Here is a 20,382-nt window from a genome sequence, read left to right as displayed (position 1 = left end):
AGTTTCTAATCTAAGAGCATCTCCAGCCGTCTTCTCAACAAGGCAGGTTTTTTTTCTTCTTTCATTCGGACAGCGAAAAATGGCTCAGTCGTGCTCCCGGGTCCTCGTTTTCGTCTGGATTTAGGCTTCCATCCATCCGGCGACCCCCCCCCCCCCCCCCGAGGGCGCCCGGGGAGTCCGGAGTAAACAATAGCGCGGAAATCGTCTGATGACCCCAACTTATCGGCGACAAAGGTCGATCGTCGTCCTCGTCGCATCGTCTTCCCGAGATACGGCGCGTGCATTTGGGAGAAATTTTTATTTTAATAGATAGAAGATATTTGTAGGCGCGCGTGCAACATAAACAAATTACATATAAAAACTTCAGAAAAACATAAACAATACATATAAAAACTTTGAACAGAATTTAAACTACTTCTTCTTCCTTGATGGCGCCGCCTCATCGTCCTCACGGTGGCTCTTCCGGCTCGTCACCTCCTCCGAAGAGCTGGTTTCCTTCGACGCGTCGGAGGAACTTGTGTCCTCCTCATCGTCGAACGTGCTCGCCGGCTGCGCCTTCGCCTTCGCTTCCGCCTCCGCCTTCGCTTCCGCGTCCGCCTCCGCCTTCGCTCAGGCCGCCACGTCCCCAGACTCTTCTTCTTTCTTCTCCTCAACCTCTTCCTCGTCCTGCTCCTCAGCCTCTTCCTCGTCCTGCTCGTCGGCCTCCCATTCCTCCTCGCTGTCCGGCGGGGAGGAATCGTCGCTGCTAGGCGTTGCTGCTCTGTCCCACAAATGACGCCATCCAAGCGATTTCCCCTCGTTGTCGGTGTCTGAATGGCAAATAGAGATTGCTCATACTAACAGAGGATGGTGAAGAGATGAATGGCACCAGCTGGTTGTAGATGGGAAAACATATATGTAGGGGTCTATCGACGAAGAGAGCGGCGGTTGCTCTTCCGCGAAGTTCGTGCTCCATTACGGCGGTTCGCGCGTCGAAACCACTGCGACGATTCCCCAACGAGGCGTTTGGGCTCCCCAGACCACTCCGCGGTCCATTACGGCGGTTCAATGCGTCGATCGACGCAGTTACCACTACGACGGTTCTCCTTACTGGCAATTGCACTGTTGCTATTTACGCGGTGGTTGAGCGTCAGTAGGCGACCCTAGAATAGCCGCAGGGAATATGGATCCCTCGGACCAAAATTTACATCTATTTAGCGCCGGATTTCGGCCTTGAGAGCCCAACGGCTGGAGATGCTCTAAATGGGCCGCGCCCAGTTAGGTTGTTCGTTAGCGACCGCTAGTTGATGCATGCACGAAGTATGCGGCAAATAGGAGAAGCTCGCCCACTCGTCAAAGGGAAACCAGGACTCGCCCACTCCTCCCCCGTTCTCCACCGCCGCCGCTCCGCGACGCGCCGCCCCACTCCTGCCTCGCTCTTCGGCGGCGATCGCCCGTCGCCTCCGCGCTCGCCGGTGCTCCCGGAAACGCAAGCGTCCGTCGGGGTGTTTCCGGCAGGCCTCGAAACCTCTTCGCGCGCTTCTAGATCTCGGAGGATTTCTTAGATCGGGCCTCCTCGTCGGCTCTCGGAGAGGATCAGGTGGGCCTCCGCCGCGGCGCGTGTTGCTGGTTCACGGAGGCATGGATAAGCTGGTGCAGCTCGGGAGGAAGGCGTGGTTCGTGGTACGGGTGATGTCCGGCTACGAGCAGAGGAGGATCCGATCTTACAGGCTGCAGCTGCAGCAGCGGCTCGAGCAGGTAAGGCTTTTCTTGGGGCCGGCCATTTCCTGGATGATGTGTCCATCTGTTCTACTACAATGTTCTGGAAACAACATTTTACTGGTATAACCAAGCAATTTCGCCTTGCAAGTCTCCAGTCGCATGTTAAGTCCGACAATAAATCTTTTACATAGCTCTTTTATTTGGTAAATCTGTTGGAAAATAGGATAGGGTTGACCTCCATGTGTAGGGTGACAAGTGGATCCAAAATTTTCACTAGAAAAGGCAAAATGTGTGGGACTTGCGTGGGATCCCACTTGACACCTTAACCATATGTGTAGTTTGTCTTACTTTCAGTAGGAGTGACACTTTGTGTTAAACTGAAGCCGTGTTCTTCTATTTAAGCTGGGGAAAATTGGGTATGTACCATTAAAAGATAAACTCTTTAGGTTTACTAGGACATTTGCCCGTGCGTTGCTACGGATTGTTTTTTCTTTTTTACGATTAGCGATTTAGAATTTCACAGTAACAAATCAGCTTATTTTTGGAGCGTTTTGAATGGAAACTTGATCAGGGTGGGTAGTGCCATCGTCGAGAGCTTCTAACATAGTCATAAATGAAATTAAACCCTTCTAAAACTAAAATGTAGAACTATCCCGGTGGATTAGCGAAAGATGATACCGGAAATTACTGTACGGATTTGAAAGTAGATAAAAAATTAAAGGATGCAAACTTTTGACCAATGTGAAAATGGAAAACATAATTTTTTAAGTACGCAAAATGTGTAATATTTGTATAGAAGGCAGCAAACATAAATCAACGCATGGCAAGGAATAGTAAATGAAAAATATTTATTGCGACTTCATAGTAAATCTCTAGCTCGTGCAAAACTGAAGCTAGTTTAACTTTGTATAAAAAAAACTTGTATTTTGGAACGGACGTAATATCTTCTAGCCACGAGCATTACGTTGATTCCAGATCCTCCACTACATTATCTTGGGAAGTTGCAGTCTAGATGTGTGCCACCATTGAAGCAGTGTATCTTAGGATTTGGAGCACGCATTGTCAGACTAATTTCGAGTGTACCACAGCGCCGGCTGATAGTTCCCGTTCTCCTCCGGATTGCAACATTTTACTTCACATCGAGCAGCCAATAAGTTTTGGTAGTACATACGGTTGATGTTGTTAGCGGCAGCAGAGATTGAAATCGACCACGAAATCGGGATGATACGAAGCTTGCTAGCATGGCCGGATATCGTGTGACCGGTCGGCTCGGTGCCCTGGCGTGTCGTATCTTCTCTGTCCAAACTATATGGTCACCGCTCTGAATTGTTGTGAGCTCTGTCGTATGGAGTATATAGGATTGGTCACCGCTCCGTTCCATACGTGATCGGCTCTGAATCTCTGATCGAGGAAACAATTTTTCTGATGCACGTCTCGATGGAGAGTAGATGACAGAAGAACTCTCGCTGGTGCCGCTGTGGTTGTGTGGGGCTTGGGGAACTACGGCGGGTGGTTCTCTCGGTCCCAACTTTATGTGAGTTTCGGTCATAGACGACAGCGCCCTCCCCAGCTGTCTCCACTTACCTCCTGTGAGTCCGGGTATGGTGTAGCCCACATATGTGGAGGGCGTGCTCTTCCCGTTGGCCTAGCTTATCCAACCGCGACGCCCAAAGAAGAAGACGGCGCTTCTAAATTCTCTCCCAGTAACCAGCTTCTGGTGGGGGAGGGCCCCTTAGCCATCGAGATTGGCTGATACAAATTCGAGGCCAGGTCGTTGCATCACCGAGCCAGATGCGTTTTATGCAGCCGCGGCGAGACGGTGGCGAGCGGATCAAGCGATCTAGTATGTGTTGTGTGTTGCCGTCCACGAGCTTGACGAGCGCGGAGAACACCTGTGACTTGAGCTCTGCCATTGCCACGTTCTTCAATGGCGCCGCGTCCAGCGGCCGCGATGGCAGCGGAGACAGGTTCCGGCGAAGGAGGCAGGGTTTCGGCGGCTGCTGCGTGGACTTGGGGGATTGTTTTCTCCAGTATATATGTAAGGTTCCGGGCGGAGTTTGGATGCCACACGATCTCTCTTTGTCCAATAGAGACCCAGCCCACAATTAGTTGGACAGGCCCAGTTCGGAGGAAAACCAGCACAGCGACGCAGGAAAAGGAACCATGAAGCGTTATTTTGATGGCATCGGTGCATAATATGCGATTTGGTGGGAGGGCAAAACCGTCTAAAAAATGTTGGACAATTTTTTTTGGCAGAAACCTTAGCTCCTTTATTATTAGGTATAGATACCATCAAAAGTTTCTTGTTCAGGTTCGTACCACCGAAAGGTTGCAATACTTTTGATTCTTACCATCTCTGTGAAGTCTCCGTTACTGATGACCATGGTTCCGTTTCATCATGAAAACATCTCACAACAGAAGATGACCCAGGTTGAGCACCAGGAGTCCAGGAGGGTCCTCCCAACGAGCAGCAAAAACACGCAGGGGGTGGTCAGGGACGAGCACGGGCGTCGGAGTCGTGCCGGAGACGGAAGAAGCGCTCGGCGGCCTCCGAGCAGGACGACTGGACGAAGTGCGACGGTGGCGGCCGATCGCTCGGCGAGCTCGCAGGCTGCTCGGGCGGCCGGACGGGCCCCTTCTTTCCATGCCTCTGGGGGCACGATTCGGTAGGGATCGAGGCGTGCCACCGAGGAGATCCTCCGATGGGCTCGGGGACGCGGTTGGCACCGTCGGGGAAGGCAATGGGGTGGTCGGGGTTTCTCCTGTGAACTCTGCTCGTGGGTTCAGTTCGTGGTGAAGAGCAGAGCCAGGGAATCCTCCACAGGGGAAGGTAAATAGTTAAATCAATTAATCAGCCAAAAAAAAAGATCTTCCTAACGGAAGCAGACGGAGTGGCCAAAACCAATAACGCTGCAACCTTTCGGTGGTACAAACCTAAACAAGAAGCTTTTGATGGTATAAACCTAAAGAGTGGATCTTTTAATGGTACATACCCAATTTTCCCTTTAGGCTGTTCGACATGGCTGCAAATGAGAATAGCTTAATACTATTAGAAAAAGAAATATGGACGTACCCAGTGCTAAGAGCTCCCGCACTGTGCGGGGTCTGGGGAAGGTGTTAGTGGCAAGCCTTACCCTCACGAAGTGCAATGTGAGGAGACCGCGACTCGAACCTGGGACCTCTCGGTCACAGGCGGTGAGGCTCTACCGCTGCACCAGGCCCGCCCTTCATTAGAAAAAGAAATATGGATGCTAAGAAAATAACTTTGCTCATTTTTATGGAACTCAAAACACATATCCCATTTCTGACTAGGTCGATTTGTCATGTCTGACATTTGTTTGGACTCAAATGGTTAGGAACTCACTAGAAGATATCTAACATTTGTATTTCTGTGTCAACAATATTTTTATCATAAACCAAAGATATGAAGGCATTTGTCCTTGTGAACTGTCTTATGGTGAGTCGCTATCCTGATTCTTGTGTTATTTTCGTTGTTAGAGTGTATCAGGTGCATGACACCTGCAAAATATTTGAGTGAAGACTTACAATCGGAGAAACAGAAAAGGGGCAATTTTCAGTGAATAGTAGCTTTGTTTACTGCTCGCCTTTTTTCATGATAGATTTCTTTATTTCATATATGCAGCTAAATGTTAGATTTGATCTTTTTTTTCTGAAAACAGTACGACTCTACTGCATGTTTTTTTATACATTTTTGGTATAGTACAACTGTACAGAGAAAGTATAATTACAAAAGGTAGAGGATTTGAAATTTTCAGGTGAACATTTGATCAACTTTACTATGACTTGGAAATGGTTGTCAGGCAACTTAGTTCGTTTGGCAATGATCTTTGTGCTATTTTGCAAAGGGCATGTTCAATGTTCCAAATTATGCTTATTGTATAAAATTTACCTACAACTATAATAAAGGAAACTTATATTGTACCTTTGTAGGGTATACTGGTACCAGCTGTCATAAGTGGTGTTGGTTATGTGGAATACACAGTAGAGATATGAGATAACTGGGTTTTTAATAAATCTCAGAAAGCTGTGTTTCCTGCCATATTTAGGTGCAACTTAGGGCTAAACTTATGCATTCTAAGTTTAGCGAAATCATGAAGTCCTCGGTTGTGACATGCTTGTATATACTGTCGCAAATTTAAAGAATTTGTATTGCACGGTTGCTCACTGCAAAATTTTAAGCTAGTATCAGGAAACTACTAAACTAGCTTGCAAAAAAACCATTATTTTCCAGTTGTAAGTAGGTTTGATTATCTATGGTTACATCACCGTCCATCCTTTATGTATTCATATTCATTTTTCTGAGAACCAATATTGTATTCAATTGCGATAGCACTTAAACTACAGTATTTGTTATTCAGGCTCAGGCTAGGAAGGAACAAGTGAGGAAACAGCCAGAGCAAATTATTCTGTCAGAGGTTCGTCAAGTGGTTCAGCAGATGCAAGCTCTCAAACAGCACTTCGAAGAAGCTGTAAGACACTGTACCACATATTTATGGTTAAATGCAACGCTTGCCTAGGAAATGTGTACTGCATTCTACTCCATCCATACTAAAAATAAGTGTCTTAACTTTCTTTAGATACGGATATATAGATGTTATTTACTAGTTTATGCGCAATCTCACAAGTGATAAACAGAATTTGACGATCATGTTGTCAGCCTCTGGAGAACAGCACATTGGCTTGTTTACTTTCGATTGATGTGAAACATGCTTGTTCTGCAACTACCAAAATAGACTTGTATTTTTGTTTATGTTTCTGGTTCAGTATTATAGGTATAGGATCACTGGCATTTAACACAAATGCCACTTGTACAATGCACACAATTGTGTACTAACTCGTAATTCGTTCTTCATCTTAATTATCAGGAAACTGCCATAGAGAAAATTTTCAACCCGATTGACAAGAATGCTCAGATGATAACGAACATGCAAATGGAGAAAGAAGAGGCGCAGGCGAAGGAGATGGCAAAGGTAATGCGAGACCAAATAAAAATGCAAAGAGAGCTCGCGATGAGGACAGCTGAGTCCACTGCCGCAAAGCCTATTGACACCCAAGCGAGTGAAACAGCAGCTGAAAGTCTTCCAAAACAAGAAACCGGGAAATAGATATTGGCCAGTGTTGATCGTTTATTTCTGGTAAGCAAGTTCTTAGCTGCACGTGAACTCTTTAATCTTTACAGTCTTATTGTGGGGCCAGGTAATAAGCATGGCTGCTCAACAAAATTGCCAATTTTGGACCTATGAGGGTCTGTTTTTTTTTTCTGTGAGCAGAGTTCTTTACTCATTTTGTTTCCTGTACAAGATGGTAAATCATGGAAGCTTTGTGTGTAACCAAAATTTGAGTCTGGTCCTAGGTCGGACATGCAACTTTACTTGGGAAGCGTCACTATGTTTTTATATCTATGGAGATGCTAGTATCAGCCCATTATGTTATTCTTTCGTTTTTATCTTCTCTGAGGGTTTTTATTTGAGCCAGCAATGAACCTTAGATTCCCATGCACTGGAAAGTGACCCAACTGATGTTCCAACTTACAAAGGTTCATAGATAACAGTGCTTCCAGGCCACTTCCAGGCCATGGATACGTACAATCAGGTTCAGTGACAATGTGGCATGCAGAAAAGATGTACATTATCTTCTCTCGGAGGGTTTGTACTTGAGCTAGCAATGAACCTGAGATTATCATGCACCGGAAAGAGACCCAACTGATGTTCCAACTTATCGTATTTTTTTTGTGGGATTTTTTTTTGAAGGATATCGTAGATAACAGTGCTTCCAGGCAATGGATACATCCCTATTCCCTAATAAGCATTCGGAACACTCATCTCAGTTGATGGACGCATACAAGTCACAAACAAACTTGACGGTTAGCTCAACGATTTAAACAAAATGCTCACACAGGAACAATGTGCGTCTCCATCTACTAGGCGGCTGGGCCGGGCTGAAAAAACCCACCACCGTGTATCACTAGACCATTCTTCCCTTCCATCAAAAGACCAGAGCCATGGGGAGTGCCGGAGTGGTGACGGGAGAGAAGTTGAGGGAGAAGAGATAGGAAATCGGGAGATGAGTCGGCCCCTGACGAGTTCCATTTGCAGCGCTTAAGGAGGGAGGAGGTGGTCACGATGATGACGGACGCCAACGTACGGATAGCAGATTTCTCGTACAGGAGGAAGCAGCGGAAGGAGCTACTCTTGCATAACATGACCGTACAACTCAACTTTGTTTTTATGTATTTCAGAAGTTCAGATCATTCTCTCTTCTTTCCTTCATGTAAACATGTAGCACAAATATAGTGCAAGCTGAAGTTATATTTACGCACGATCTGATTGCACTGGTAGTGACTCTACTTAAATTAGAAACCAGAAACTAGAAATAGATCCTGCATGTAACATAAACGGGCAGATAAATGCAACAACCGGCACACATATATATCTGTTGCTAATGTGAAAACCACACCAAACAAAGATGCAGCAAAAAAAAAAGATGCACCAAAGTTCGATGCACACAAACAAACTGCTTCTTAGTTCAGAACTTCAGATACACACCCATTAAACACTCAGATAAGTAGTTGCACGCAGGCACACACACACATTAAACACTCAATCGCAAACCACACATATCAGCCAGCCCAGTGTGTACTCAGGCGCGAATCAGACTGCCTCTTATTTCAAAGCCACACATGAGGTTAGAGCCACCGTAAGCTCACACCTGACACAACACACGATAGTACGTACGTAGTTAAAAGCAATTGATCGATGGCCACCACACCTGGAATTCTCCTTCAAAGCACACAAGCAACCCACACGCATACAGCCGCAGGAGCATCCATCACTCTGAATCAGCAAGCTATCCCCATGGAAGAAACACATCTCGATGAAGTGCAGGAATCACCTAGGCAATGTGAGAGATGGAGAAACGAAGGGTGAGCATCTGATCTAAGCTAACTCCGAGTATGCATTCAGTAATAGAACTGACAAAGAAACATGAATATGCAGACGACGAGTATACCTGAGGACGGATGTCCTGGGCAGTTTCTTCTTGTAGTAGCGCGAGTGCACCGGTGCCTCGAAGTGGCTCGGGTGGTGGCCGGCCTCGACGCCGTCCCACTCCAGCGCATCCCACACGTCCTTCTCGATCTCGACGGTCGGCTTCTTCATGCCTGGACCACGGGATTTGTTCACAGCCGGCAGTCGGCGCAGGCTCCAGCAACCTCTGATCTTGATGGTCTCCAGTATGGGCGCAACCATCATCATCTCGGATATCTGCCGCAGCGTTGGCAGGTCATGAAGGTAAATGGCGGTTAACTTCGGGAACGCTACACCGTTGGTGGCTATTTCCTCGGGGTACCATCCGTCCAGCACGAAGATGTGCTTGAGGTCGCTGCAGTGGATGATGTGAAGGGTCTCCAGGCTGGGGAAAGAAGAGACCCAGACGGGGAGCATGAACTGGAGCCTGGGACAGGAGCTCAGGTGTAGGTGCTGCAGGTTTCTGAAGCTTTTAGTACTCGTTACATTGATGTGCGAACCTTTACTCCAAATCTGGCGGGCCATCAGGAGATCGCACGCCCAAAAAGTCTCCAGTGTTTCAAATCCAGACGACCCCGAACTATTCCCTTGAGACCCCCAAGGGAATACGGTACCCAACTTGGGACACCTCTCCATGCGGCACTGCTTGAGCATGTTCCAATATCCCATGGGCATACTACCACTAACCGAGACATCATGCACATGCAGTGACTCCGCAAACCATTTCATTATAAAAGCTAAGTTACAATCATTATAGTTAATATCATAATTATTATGTCCGTCCAGTGCGCTCTCCAAGCTGCGGCCTCCTTCACCGATCTCAATATGATAGTCCAAGTTGCTAGTCGGCGGTTCTGGAAAACCCTGCATAAGGGGGACGGCGCTAACCACGCTAAAGACAGCCTTGTATTGGCTTCCTGGAGGTATACCAGATAGTTGCATGCTCACTTGATCACCGTGCATGCTAGTCTTCTTCTTGCAGAGTTCTCTGAGTTGAACAGATCCGTTATGTACAAGTGAGGATGTGACATGGATATTAAAATAAACCTCCTTAAGGCCGTCATCTCGTGCTCCCATAATCATCGGAGGGCATAGGGACCAAGCAAGCCTTGCATCCTCAACAACAGCATGCACCTGCAACCGTAAGGGTTTATTCTTGCTAAGGGGTGGCCGAGGACGCACCGTTCCAGCTCGTGTGTCTATGCATAATAATTCCAGGTCAAGCTTTGTGCCATACACTATCCACAGTTTGCCCCATCCTATTGCACGAAGGTGCTCACATCCTAGAAGAAATAGCCGTTTGAGCCCTGGAACTTCAACCACCATGGTTTCAAAGTCAAGAACTTTAATTGCACTCCCGGAGAGGTCTAACTCGACCAGATTTGGTAGCCCGCGCAGGAATAGACTATCCAACCTTGTGCAACCTTGTAGGGAGATTCTAGAGATATTGTTGGAACCATTTTTATTTGATCCAGTGGATGAACTGATATGTTCCATAGGTTGCTCAACATTTGGTATCCGTCGACTTGGCGGCCCATAAGCATCAAGTTTGAATGACCGTAGCAAGTGAGGGAGCACATCAGGCACAACATCTTGAAGCTTAGTGCAACCATCTAGGACAAGCACATCAAGGCTACTCACTTCTGATAGGCTGCTTGGTAGAACCTCCATATTACTATTGCCCGACAAATCAAGTATCTCTAGCTTTGTCCTGCCAAGGAAGGAATTGCTTGTGTCTAATGAAATCTCGGGTTCAGATCCTGGCTTGATTATTCGGAGCCTCTCAAGGTTAGGTAGCCGACCTTGTAAGTGGGTTGTGTATTGCCAACAAATGAATCCCTCTATATTTAGTTCTCTGATGTTGGTCATCAGATCAATATTTTCTATAGATAAGATCTCATTCCATTTTGTGAAATGTAGGTCTAGCACCCTCAGCAAATACAAACATACCCACTCAGTATGATCTTCTACTTCACATGTATTGTTATCAGTACAGTGGTCTAGTCCAAGGAATTTCAGGCTGTGACATTTTACAAAAGGAGGTGATGCAAAATTGAAGGCGCAACAACAAAGGATTAGCACACCAAGGATGCTGGAATGTTCAAACAAACCAGTTGGCAATGCTAGCAGTGGTTCAGATCTCTCAAATTCCAAGAAGAAAGATGATGTCTGTGCAGGAACAATTTGCATACCATGTAGTTTTGTATCCTTCGATGTCATTGAAATCCAACGGTATGGTCCTTCTTCATATACATCACCATCTTTAACTCTCAGAAAAGGAAGCTTCAAATATTTCTTGAACTTTCTAAGCATGTAATCAAGTACAGTATCATCACACTCCATACTTATCTTTCTTCTCAGTACATTACTTATCTCCCTTGATATGTCCACTTGCAGTATCCCATCACATATCCAACAATTGAAAGCATGACCAGCCCAATCATATTTATTGGTGGTAAGAAAGCTGATATGCAGTAATAGTTTGTACAAAAAACAATCTGAGACCACTGTAGGGTCGATGCCTGGAGCTATGATGGCTCCCTCTTTACACAGTATTGCATAAAATTGTTCATTCGTTAAATTCACTATCCCCTCATAAACCTCCAGAATGGCTCGTGTCACCCTGTCGTTTTCTTTAAAGATCAACCTCCTCCTCCCAGATGTCCATATCAAAAGGTTGTCTTCAAACTTGCCAAATTGAGGAACACCGAAGCCATATAAATCAATCTCGTCATCACACCCCTTATGGAAAAGCATCACAAATCTACTATCCTTCAAAATATGATTAATTTTTCTTGACACAGCTGCTATCTCACCCCGTGATCTTTCCTGAACTCCATAAAAGTCATCCTGTTCATCCTGCTTATCTATAATAGCCATTGTCGAGCAATCAAGTTTCAGTTCCTCTGCAATTGCCCTCTGCAATGATCTTCTACTTCTCCATTCTGAAGAATCTATAAGAATTATCCTGTCAAAGCATAGTTTTGGAATGGCTCTCCTAGAAGGAAGCAATTCTGCTATGGATCTCAGAACAGAGGATGACCCAAGTCCACTCCATGCTTGAAAATAGAAGACTCTTTGATCCACCATTTTCTGAATATACCCAATTATTGCCTCTGTGGCACCGTCAACATCTGTGGCACTGGCCCACTGGAGAAAAAATCGCGCTTTAGTTAGACCATCTATGAATATTAAGTAAAATTATATCAATATATAGTCTGAGCATATGAATGAACAATGGGCGTGTCAGTAAACAAACGAGTGGGTGTTTGAACTCTCCTAGATCGACTGCTTACATCTGGGTAAAAGCAAAGTCTAGCTGGCGAAAAGAAAGTCATGTGCTGTTACTCAATGAAGGAAAAATGCGAAAAGAAAGTCATGTGCTGTTATTCAATGAAGGAAAAATGCACTACTGCACAATGTTTCATACCGGTAGATCAACCTCCGGGTCGGTTATTTGACTTATTTCCTCCATGGAAGACCAAGAACGAAGAGCTTCAGCGAATTAATCAATCCATCTAACCCATCACCGGAAGATTTCTGGCAACTTCCTAGATAAACAAGAGAAATGATAACAGCGTAAGTTTGTATACCAAAGGCACTCCCGGCCAAAAAAAAGAACACTGCAGTTCCATTCTAGGATGAATGCTGCATGACAAGGTTTCATACATCAGAAAGTGCGTACCTCAACAATAGGTAGCCGCCTCTTGATTTCAACAATTGGAAGCAGCACAGGTGATCTGCTTCTAGTAATATGGTGCGCAGGAGCAATATGGTCTGTCGCTTGCGCTCTCTGAAGTTTAGCCTCCGGCCGGCCGGACCACGCCAAAGTGTCTATGACCGATCCCTTGCTTGTTGTCTCCCTAGACTTCTCCTGGCTGTGAATCCTTTGTTGCCTGCTGCTACATTTCCCTTTCTCTTTACCAAAGCCAAAGCGCGCATAATGACGTCCACATTTCCCTTTCTTTTCTCTCTTTCTTTTTTCCCCAAAGATGACTCAAAGAGCCTTGCGAAATTTTAGTTTGTGACTACCGCTGGCTGTACGGTAACGGCTATGGACTGTTTACTACGAATGAGAGAAAGCTACACGATCGGACGTCCCACGCCATATGCTCGCCGTCGAAGCCCCAGCTCTCGTGCGATGCAGGCATGCAACGGATGCTGTTCTACTCATCTCCATTTGCGCTGAAAGCAAAATATGAAGGGGGATCAAGCCACTTGCGTGAACATTGTTAAGGGGCAACCCTAGCTAGCGATCAACTTGAGCGGTTATTTTTAGACCAGAAATTTCTATTTTTAGTAAAGCTCGGAATTCTATTTATGGTAAAATTTTCTTTTTTGGTAAAAAAATTATGACCAAATTTACTATATATGGAAAGTTCTGCATGCATGTGCCAGCTGATGTCAGCGGAATCTTTTCCAAATTTGAAAATTCAAAATGTTTTAAGTTTTAAACGACAACTCCAATTTAAGATCTGTTTTCACCAATAAATCCATCTCGACGAGATTTTCAGAACTGGCACCCATGTTAATATGTTTTGACAAACCTTTTTTTTTGCTAAAAGTTATAACCATCTCTATTTGAATAATCAACCCTCCGTACTTGAGTGATCAACGGTAAATGTATAAAATTATCAACACCCAAAGTTAATTTTATTTGAAATATTTTGATGGATTTTTTTAACTCACATGCTATTAGCCGATATTTCCTTTTCTAACAATTGTTTGACGAAATTTGCTATTTATGGAAGATGTTACATGCATTCGCTACGAGACAAAAACAATGATGTCAGCGAAAATCTTTCTTAATTCTAAAATTTAAAATGTTTTATCTCCCAAATGACAACTCAAATTTAAGATACGCTTTCACTAATAAAATCGTCTCGAAGAGATCTTTGAAACTAGCACTCATGTTAATATGTTTTGACAAATTTTTTTTTCGGGCTAAAAGTTATCAACCCTGGAATACGGAATGTATCAACCGTAAATTTAAAAACTTACCAACCCAAAAAGCTAATTTCATTTTAAATATTTTAGAGACTATTTTTTAATTTACAAGTTTTCAACCCGGTACCCCGTTATTTATCAACGGTAATTATTAATATATATCAACCTAAAAATTAATTTTATTTAGAATATTTTAGCGACCACTTTTTTAGTTTACTCGCTATCAACCCGGTGCCCCGTTATTTATCAATGGTAAAAATAAATAATTACCATCCCTAAAAAGTATTTCATTTAGACAATTTAGCGACTCTTTTTAGTTTACAAGCTATCAACCCGGTGCCACGTTATTTATCAACGGTAAATATAAATAACTAGCAACCCTAAAAGGTCTTTCATTTTAAATATTTTAGCGACTCTTTTTTTGTTTACAAGCTATCAACCCGGTGGCCTATTAGTTATCAATGGTAAATATAAATAACTATCAACCCTAAAAAGTACTCCCTCCGTGCCATTCTATAGTGCCTATTATTTTTTGGCACGGAAATTAGCGCAAGAGTATTTTTTACATAAGACCCCTGGCTTAACGATTTGAGATCAGAGTAGAATGAGGAAAATCGATAACTTCCTAAATTGACATAACAAATCCCACAAATCTCTCTAGTTGACTCTCCATATATGTGCAGCCAGGTTCTACTATTAAGGAAAGAAAAAACAATGCTTCCTAAATCTAAGGAATCGTTGGGGTCATGCATTAGGAATCCCAATTAATTGTTTCCCTTTTGTATGGATTTTTTCATGCATGTCGTGTGGGAGCTGACCGATAGAGGGGGTAATTGAAAAAAAAGCCAAACTACAACCTTATATTCTGAAACAAATGCCAAAAATCTATAGGCATTATAAAAAGGAACGGAGGGAGTATTTCATTTAGAATATTTTAGCAAATCTTTTTTAGTTTACAAGCTATCAACCGGTGACCCGTTATTCATCGTAAATATAAATAACTATCAACCCTAAAAAGTTAATTTTATTTAAAATATTTTAGCGACTTCTTTTTGTTTACAAGTTATCAACCCGGTGCCCCGTTATTTAACAACGCTAAATTTAAATACCTAGCAATCCTAAAGATATTTTAGCAATATTTTTTAGCTTACACCTTATTGAGTAGCAAGTGGTAGTTCATTTGAGTCGCAAGTGAATCCCCACCCATTATTCCCCCTAAAAACCATTAGCCCGAAAAAGAAAATTAAAAAATAAGTCTAAACAATATAAATTTTGGTATAAAAGTTACAAATATTGAAAAAGGGAAAAGTACAAAGAGAATTGAGAAAAGGGAATTGAGAAAAAGGAATTGAAACGGAACGATTAGGAAGAGTAGAGCAATCTCTCCATGCATGCAATTATCACTCACTTTTGATTAGCTAGAAAGGCCTAAGTCTAATGCAAGTTTAGAGCATCTCCACCGGCGGCACCGATAGCGGCCCCGATAGCGATTTAGGGGACGACGTCGTATTTGGCCTCGCACCGGCGCGCCCCAAACGGCGCCGGCTATTTTTCGAGCCCAATAGAATAGCCGGCACCCCCCGTGCTGGCCCCTTCGCCAAGGGCACGAATCGGGCACGCCGGCGCCTCGGGGAAAGATGGTTTTCGCGGGTGGGGGCGCCTTGTCAGCGAAAGGACGCGACGGTTCGCATCAGCCACGACGCGGTAAGGTTGGTCGTCGGCATTTAATAACCCCCCGCGCGGAAACCGAGGCGGCCACAAAAGCAGCGACTGGCCACGCGGCGTCCAGTCGGCATAAATGTGGGTAGTTGCCACCGCTATATAGTTCGTACGCCGTCCACCACCGCCGCTCCATTCTCTCCTCTCCACCACCACCACTCCATTCTCTCCTCTCCACATCGAAATGCCTCGCCGTCTAAAGACCACGTACTCCATGCTTGGCCTCAACGGCCGCACGCTGCCTCCGCCACCACCGCAGCCGCAACCGGAGCCCGAGCCCGAGCCGCAGGCCGACGCCGACTACAGCACCGACGAGGACGTAGACCCACAGTTCGCAACGTGGGACGAGGTTCACGTCGCATCCGCGGAAGAAGAGGCAGCGGAGGAGGCAGCGCAGTCGGGGGAGTCGCCGCAGGCTCCCGCCCACCCGGACCAGGCGGCGATCCTCGCGTCGCTGAAGGCGAAACGATACCAACGGTTGTAGGAAGAGAGGGACGAGTTCATCAACGACGCGAACCTCCAGCACGGCCTCGAGATCTCACGCCAGCGAGCGGCCACGGAGGAGGCGGGACGCCGCCTCATGGAGGCGGAGCGACAGAGGCTCGCAGAACTCAACGCCCATCGGCACTACGAGGCCTTCGCCCGCCAGGTGGCGAGGCGCGCCGAGATCGCTGCTTCTCGGGAAAGGCTGGAAGCGCGGGACAGCGCCGTCGGCAAGCCCCTGCAACGCCGGCCGCCATGCTCCACCGCCACATGCGCGAAGCAAGGGAGGAGAAGCGGGCACGGTCGCAGGCGCCAATGGAGAAGAACGATGACGAGGTAGGGTCGTCGAGCGGCCCAACCGGCGGCCAGTAGATAGGATTATGTTTTAGTTTATGTTTAAATTCTAGCTACCTTTGGATGAACTTCGTATGAATTTCCTATGAATTTCAGTTTTTAAATATCATTTTAAATTTCAAAATCTATCGGGGCCGCCATTTTAGGGGCGCCGGTGTGGGAGCAGCATCCCCAAATAGAGAATGTTATGCCGACACCGCCCAAACGGAGGTGCCGGCGCCCCTGCCGGCGCCTATTTGGGGGCTACCGGTGGAGATGCTCTTAGAGCCAAATGGCTAGTGCTATGCATGTGGCTCGGCTGATAGTAGCCAGCTGCTGCCGACAGCATGCAAGAGCAGGTTGATGTGTGGTGCGCGGTGTGGCCATGAGGGCATCTCCAGCGGCGCGACGCATTTTGAACGCCCAAAAGTGGTCGCGAGCGTCCGTTTACGTCGCCCCGCGGATATATTTTGTCCGCACGTCTGTTTGCGTCTGGGTGTGCGTCCACCGGGGCGACGCATTTTTAGATTTGCAACATATTTGAAAGTAATATAGTACTACATTTTGATAGCATAGAAACTTTATAAAGTAAAATCTAAACTACTTGATGCCTGACGGCCTGGCTCCGTCGTTGCGTCGCTCCGTCGCCTGCTTCTCCGCCGCCTCCCGTGCGGCCGCTATGGCTCGGTGCGCCGCCGCGTCCTCTTGCAAGCTCTGCTCCAGCCTCGCGTTGGTGGCGTCGTCCTTGAGCGTCTCGAAGGACTCGACTATGGCTCGGTGCTCCGCTGCCCTCTCCTCCGGGGTAGGCGCATCAGGGTCGTCGGAAGACCATGATATGTCGGAGTCGGAGTCCTCCGCGGCAGCGGCGGCCGCCACCCTGCGCTGCTCCAGCTTGCGTCGACCGCCGCATGGGCCTCCCGCTCCTCCTCTGCTTCCTTCTCCGCTTCAGCCAGGGCCGCGGCGTCCCTGACCGGGTGGAGGAGGTCGGTGCTGTCTTCGGAGTCGAAATCCTCGTCAGAGCTCGACGCCGGGGGAGGTGGAGTGGGAGGTGGAGGCGCGGCAGCCTGGCCGCGGCCGGCGCTGCTCATGGTGGCTCCAGCGGAGTCTGAGTGGCAGCGGGGCTACGGTGGAGGTTGTGCGGCGGCTAGGGTTTAGTGGGGAGGAGATGAGATGCTCGCTCCCCTGTTTATATAGATCGGAGGCAGGACGACGGCCGCGGCACGCGTGGCATCGCCATTACTTCGTGCGCAGAGGTAGGCGACGACCGCGCGCCACGCGAGGCATCGCCATTTACGCGGCCGAAGACTGCCGAAGCGACGGCTCGGCGCCAGTACTGGCGGATAAAATGCATCGACGCTGGGTCACTGCCAGGCGGGCCAGACGAAACGTCCGTCAGATGCGAGCGGACGTTGCGCGTCCGCGCAACGTCCGCAGAGACGCATCCGAGGCGCATATTTGGGCCAGGTTTGCGTCTCTGCAGACGGTCCAGTCACTTTGCGTCGCGCTGCTGGAGGTGGTACCAGACACATTTTTGGGCCCGGTGGACGCAAACGGTCGCTCGCACCGCTGGAGATACCCTGAGATGGCCGGGAGTCGCGGAGCGGGAGCAGCAACGGTCTTGTGGTATCTGGAGTGGGGACCGAGGAAACTATGGTTTGACTAGTCAACGCAATTAATGAAAGAGCACGACGTTTCGTGGCGATTTTTTTTTATATAATATGAATTAATTATTTAATTCTAGGACTATCACGCATTTTCAAAAATTTCCAATAGTGTGACTCGGTCGGCCTGCAGCAGGACGATCGGACAGCAGCAAACCGACTGGGTGTTGGGTTATGTTTCCGTCCAGAGTGTATCCAACTGGACTGCTAGAGACCAACTAGCCTGCTACAAACCAACTGGCTTGCTAATACCCGATTAATTGCATGGATGTATTTCCTTCGTTTGCATGACGCTTAGGGTTAGCAGGAGTATCGCTACAACATACTGATACATAGTTCATACATAAAGTCTGATACATAGGTGATGCATACATAAATGTCTGATACATAGATACATAAATATCTGATACATAGATACATAAATGTCTGGGACTATGGACGGCGTCTGGGGTTTCGTGGGGGCGGCGTAGCACGGGGTATCCAACCGAACCTGTCCGGGGCCCTGGTTGTGCGAGCAGGGATCCAGGAACAGGACTCGGGGTCGTACTGTGTCTCCTGTGTGGGCTCTGGTGGAGGAGTCTACATACCGACATAGTTCTGCTGCGTGTTGTAATACTCCATGTGCTCAGGATCCTGATCACTAGCTCCCCATGAAGGATTGGACGCAGTGTGCTGCGTGTATCCTGTGCCACGAAACATAAGTGATGTCAAACTAAGTGGATTATAGTCTATATGGAACACAATATATAGAATAGTACATACCCTGTGTGTATCCTGCTCCTCCCATGAAAGGGGCCTGCTGCTGCTGCCACTGGTCGAAAGCAGCTTGCTGCTGATAGTCGTCGAACAAACTGTGCTGCTGGTACTGAAAGTCATCGACGGAAGGAGTGTGCTGCTGCTGCCACGACGAACCTCCTGCCTGGTCAGGAGGTGGTGGTCTGGGTGTTGGTGTCGGTGTGAGACGTGGCCGTGATCCGTGGTGCTGGTACTGAAAGTCGTCGACGGAAGGAGTGCGATGCTGCCACGACGAACCTCCTGCCCAGTCAGGAGGTGGTGGTCTAGGTGTCGCGGTCGGTGTGAGATGTGGCCGTCGCTGCTGCTGTGCGGAGGGTCACGGTGGAAGGAGGTGGCGCTGAACGATGTCGGAACTACGGCTGCACGTGATAGCCGAGTAGATCCCGCATAGCTTGTCCTCGAGACGCCTCAACCAGGACACATGTTGGTCACGCCGCAGAAGAGGTGCAATGGACACTTGACGTGTGTACCGAGCGACTTCATCCTGTAAGTCTGCAGTCAGCTAACCCTAAAAAATCATGGTAGCATATAAATCGTAGAACCCAATAGATAAACGACAAGTATGATGGTGGAATAGAAAGTTGTACGTACCGCATGCTGTCGACTACCGACTGTGGACTGAGTCGGGTGCATATCGTGCATAGACGCAGGTGGCGTCTCAGCTGGATCAGTCGGCGGGATGAGGCGCACTCGCGTGGCTGCAGTGTACCTCTGCAGATATGCGTCAAACTCATGTGGGTCAAACTGCTCATCGTTCGGCCAGACGTGTGTTGTCGCGCCATCCCACTCAGCAACATACGAGCCAACCCGCTGAAGCCACCATGTCGAGGAGTGGCTAGTACCCTTCCTGTTGTACCTGCAGAAAATAATTGTGTCAGTTAGCCAAACCATGATGAACAGTCTTAAACTTAGCGACGCTCAGAACTTACTTGTGGACGTAGGCAGGGAGAGGTGCTATCGGTGGTGGAGGATCGACCAACTGCCGAGAGCCGAACTGCCTCATGATCCTCTGCTGGGCCATTATCTCCACGGACACATCGAAGATGATCTTCGACTGTGTCATCCAGTACGCACAATCTCTATAGCAGAGGTTAGAGATCCCGCCGGGTACCTTGCATGCACAGCGGCGGCCATATAGGGCTGCCAGATCACCGCCCTATCATCGAGCACGTCGAACTGCTCGGTGAACGCAGGGTAGCAGTTCCTCCTGACCTGGTCGCGAGCAAATCGTCTATGTGGAGAGAAATAGTCAGTACTCATGCAAAACTATAAATTACGAAAGAACTATATTCGACAGTCTACATACCTCGCGACGTGTCCAAAGTATGCCAAAAGTAGGCATATCGATGTGGTCCGGATCATCCAACTCGTTTGCCCCGAAAGGGCGCTCGACATCTATGTCTGGCCGACCAATCGGGAACCTCTCCCAGGACCACAGCTGCAAGAACAGTGGGCATCCAAGAAGCCCAGACTTGGGGGAGACAAGTGTACAAGCATTGCACAAACCTCGGTATGTGGTTGCTAGAACCGCGGAACCCCAACTCCGATGTATGATGTCGTCGGCGGTTTGTGCCTCTGCTATCTCCAGTGCAATGGGGATGAAGCGCCTGCTGATGGTGGTCTGATGGTTCTCTGTGAACATGACCTTCCCAAGCAGTCACAATATGTACGCCTCGAGACTCCTAGTGATCTGTGCC

General features: G+C 47.4%; 2 protein-coding genes across 2 annotated transcripts; one reads left to right on the top strand and one right to left on the bottom strand.

Moving 5' to 3' along the window:
- Positions 1–1,357: 1,357 nt before the first annotated feature.
- On the top strand, positions 1,358–7,058 carry LOC127334869 (uncharacterized). The gene is made up of 3 exons (XM_051361407.2): positions 1,358–1,737; positions 6,081–6,191; positions 6,588–7,058. The coding sequence occupies exons 1-3, from the start codon at positions 1,621–1,623 to the stop codon at positions 6,825–6,827; spliced, it is 468 nt and encodes a 155-aa protein (XP_051217367.1). The 5' UTR covers positions 1,358–1,620; the 3' UTR covers positions 6,828–7,058.
- A 1,088-nt stretch (positions 7,059–8,146) lies between these two features.
- Positions 8,147–12,605, bottom strand: LOC127334868 (uncharacterized). The gene is made up of 4 exons (XM_051361406.2): positions 12,433–12,605; positions 12,178–12,298; positions 8,731–11,897; positions 8,147–8,613 (listed from the first exon to the last, which is right to left on the bottom strand). The coding sequence occupies exons 2-4, from the start codon at positions 12,220–12,222 to the stop codon at positions 8,610–8,612; spliced, it is 3,216 nt and encodes a 1,071-aa protein (XP_051217366.1). The 5' UTR covers positions 12,223–12,298; positions 12,433–12,605; the 3' UTR covers positions 8,147–8,609.
- Between the last annotated feature and the right edge of the window lie 7,777 nt (positions 12,606–20,382).

This window comes from Lolium perenne, chromosome 2, assembly GCF_019359855.2.
Source record: "Lolium perenne isolate Kyuss_39 chromosome 2, Kyuss_2.0, whole genome shotgun sequence".
NCBI lineage: Eukaryota > Viridiplantae > Streptophyta > Magnoliopsida > Poales > Poaceae > Lolium > Lolium perenne.
Note: the sequence above shows the minus strand (reverse complement) of the source record. Positions and strands in the feature narration are given on the sequence as shown.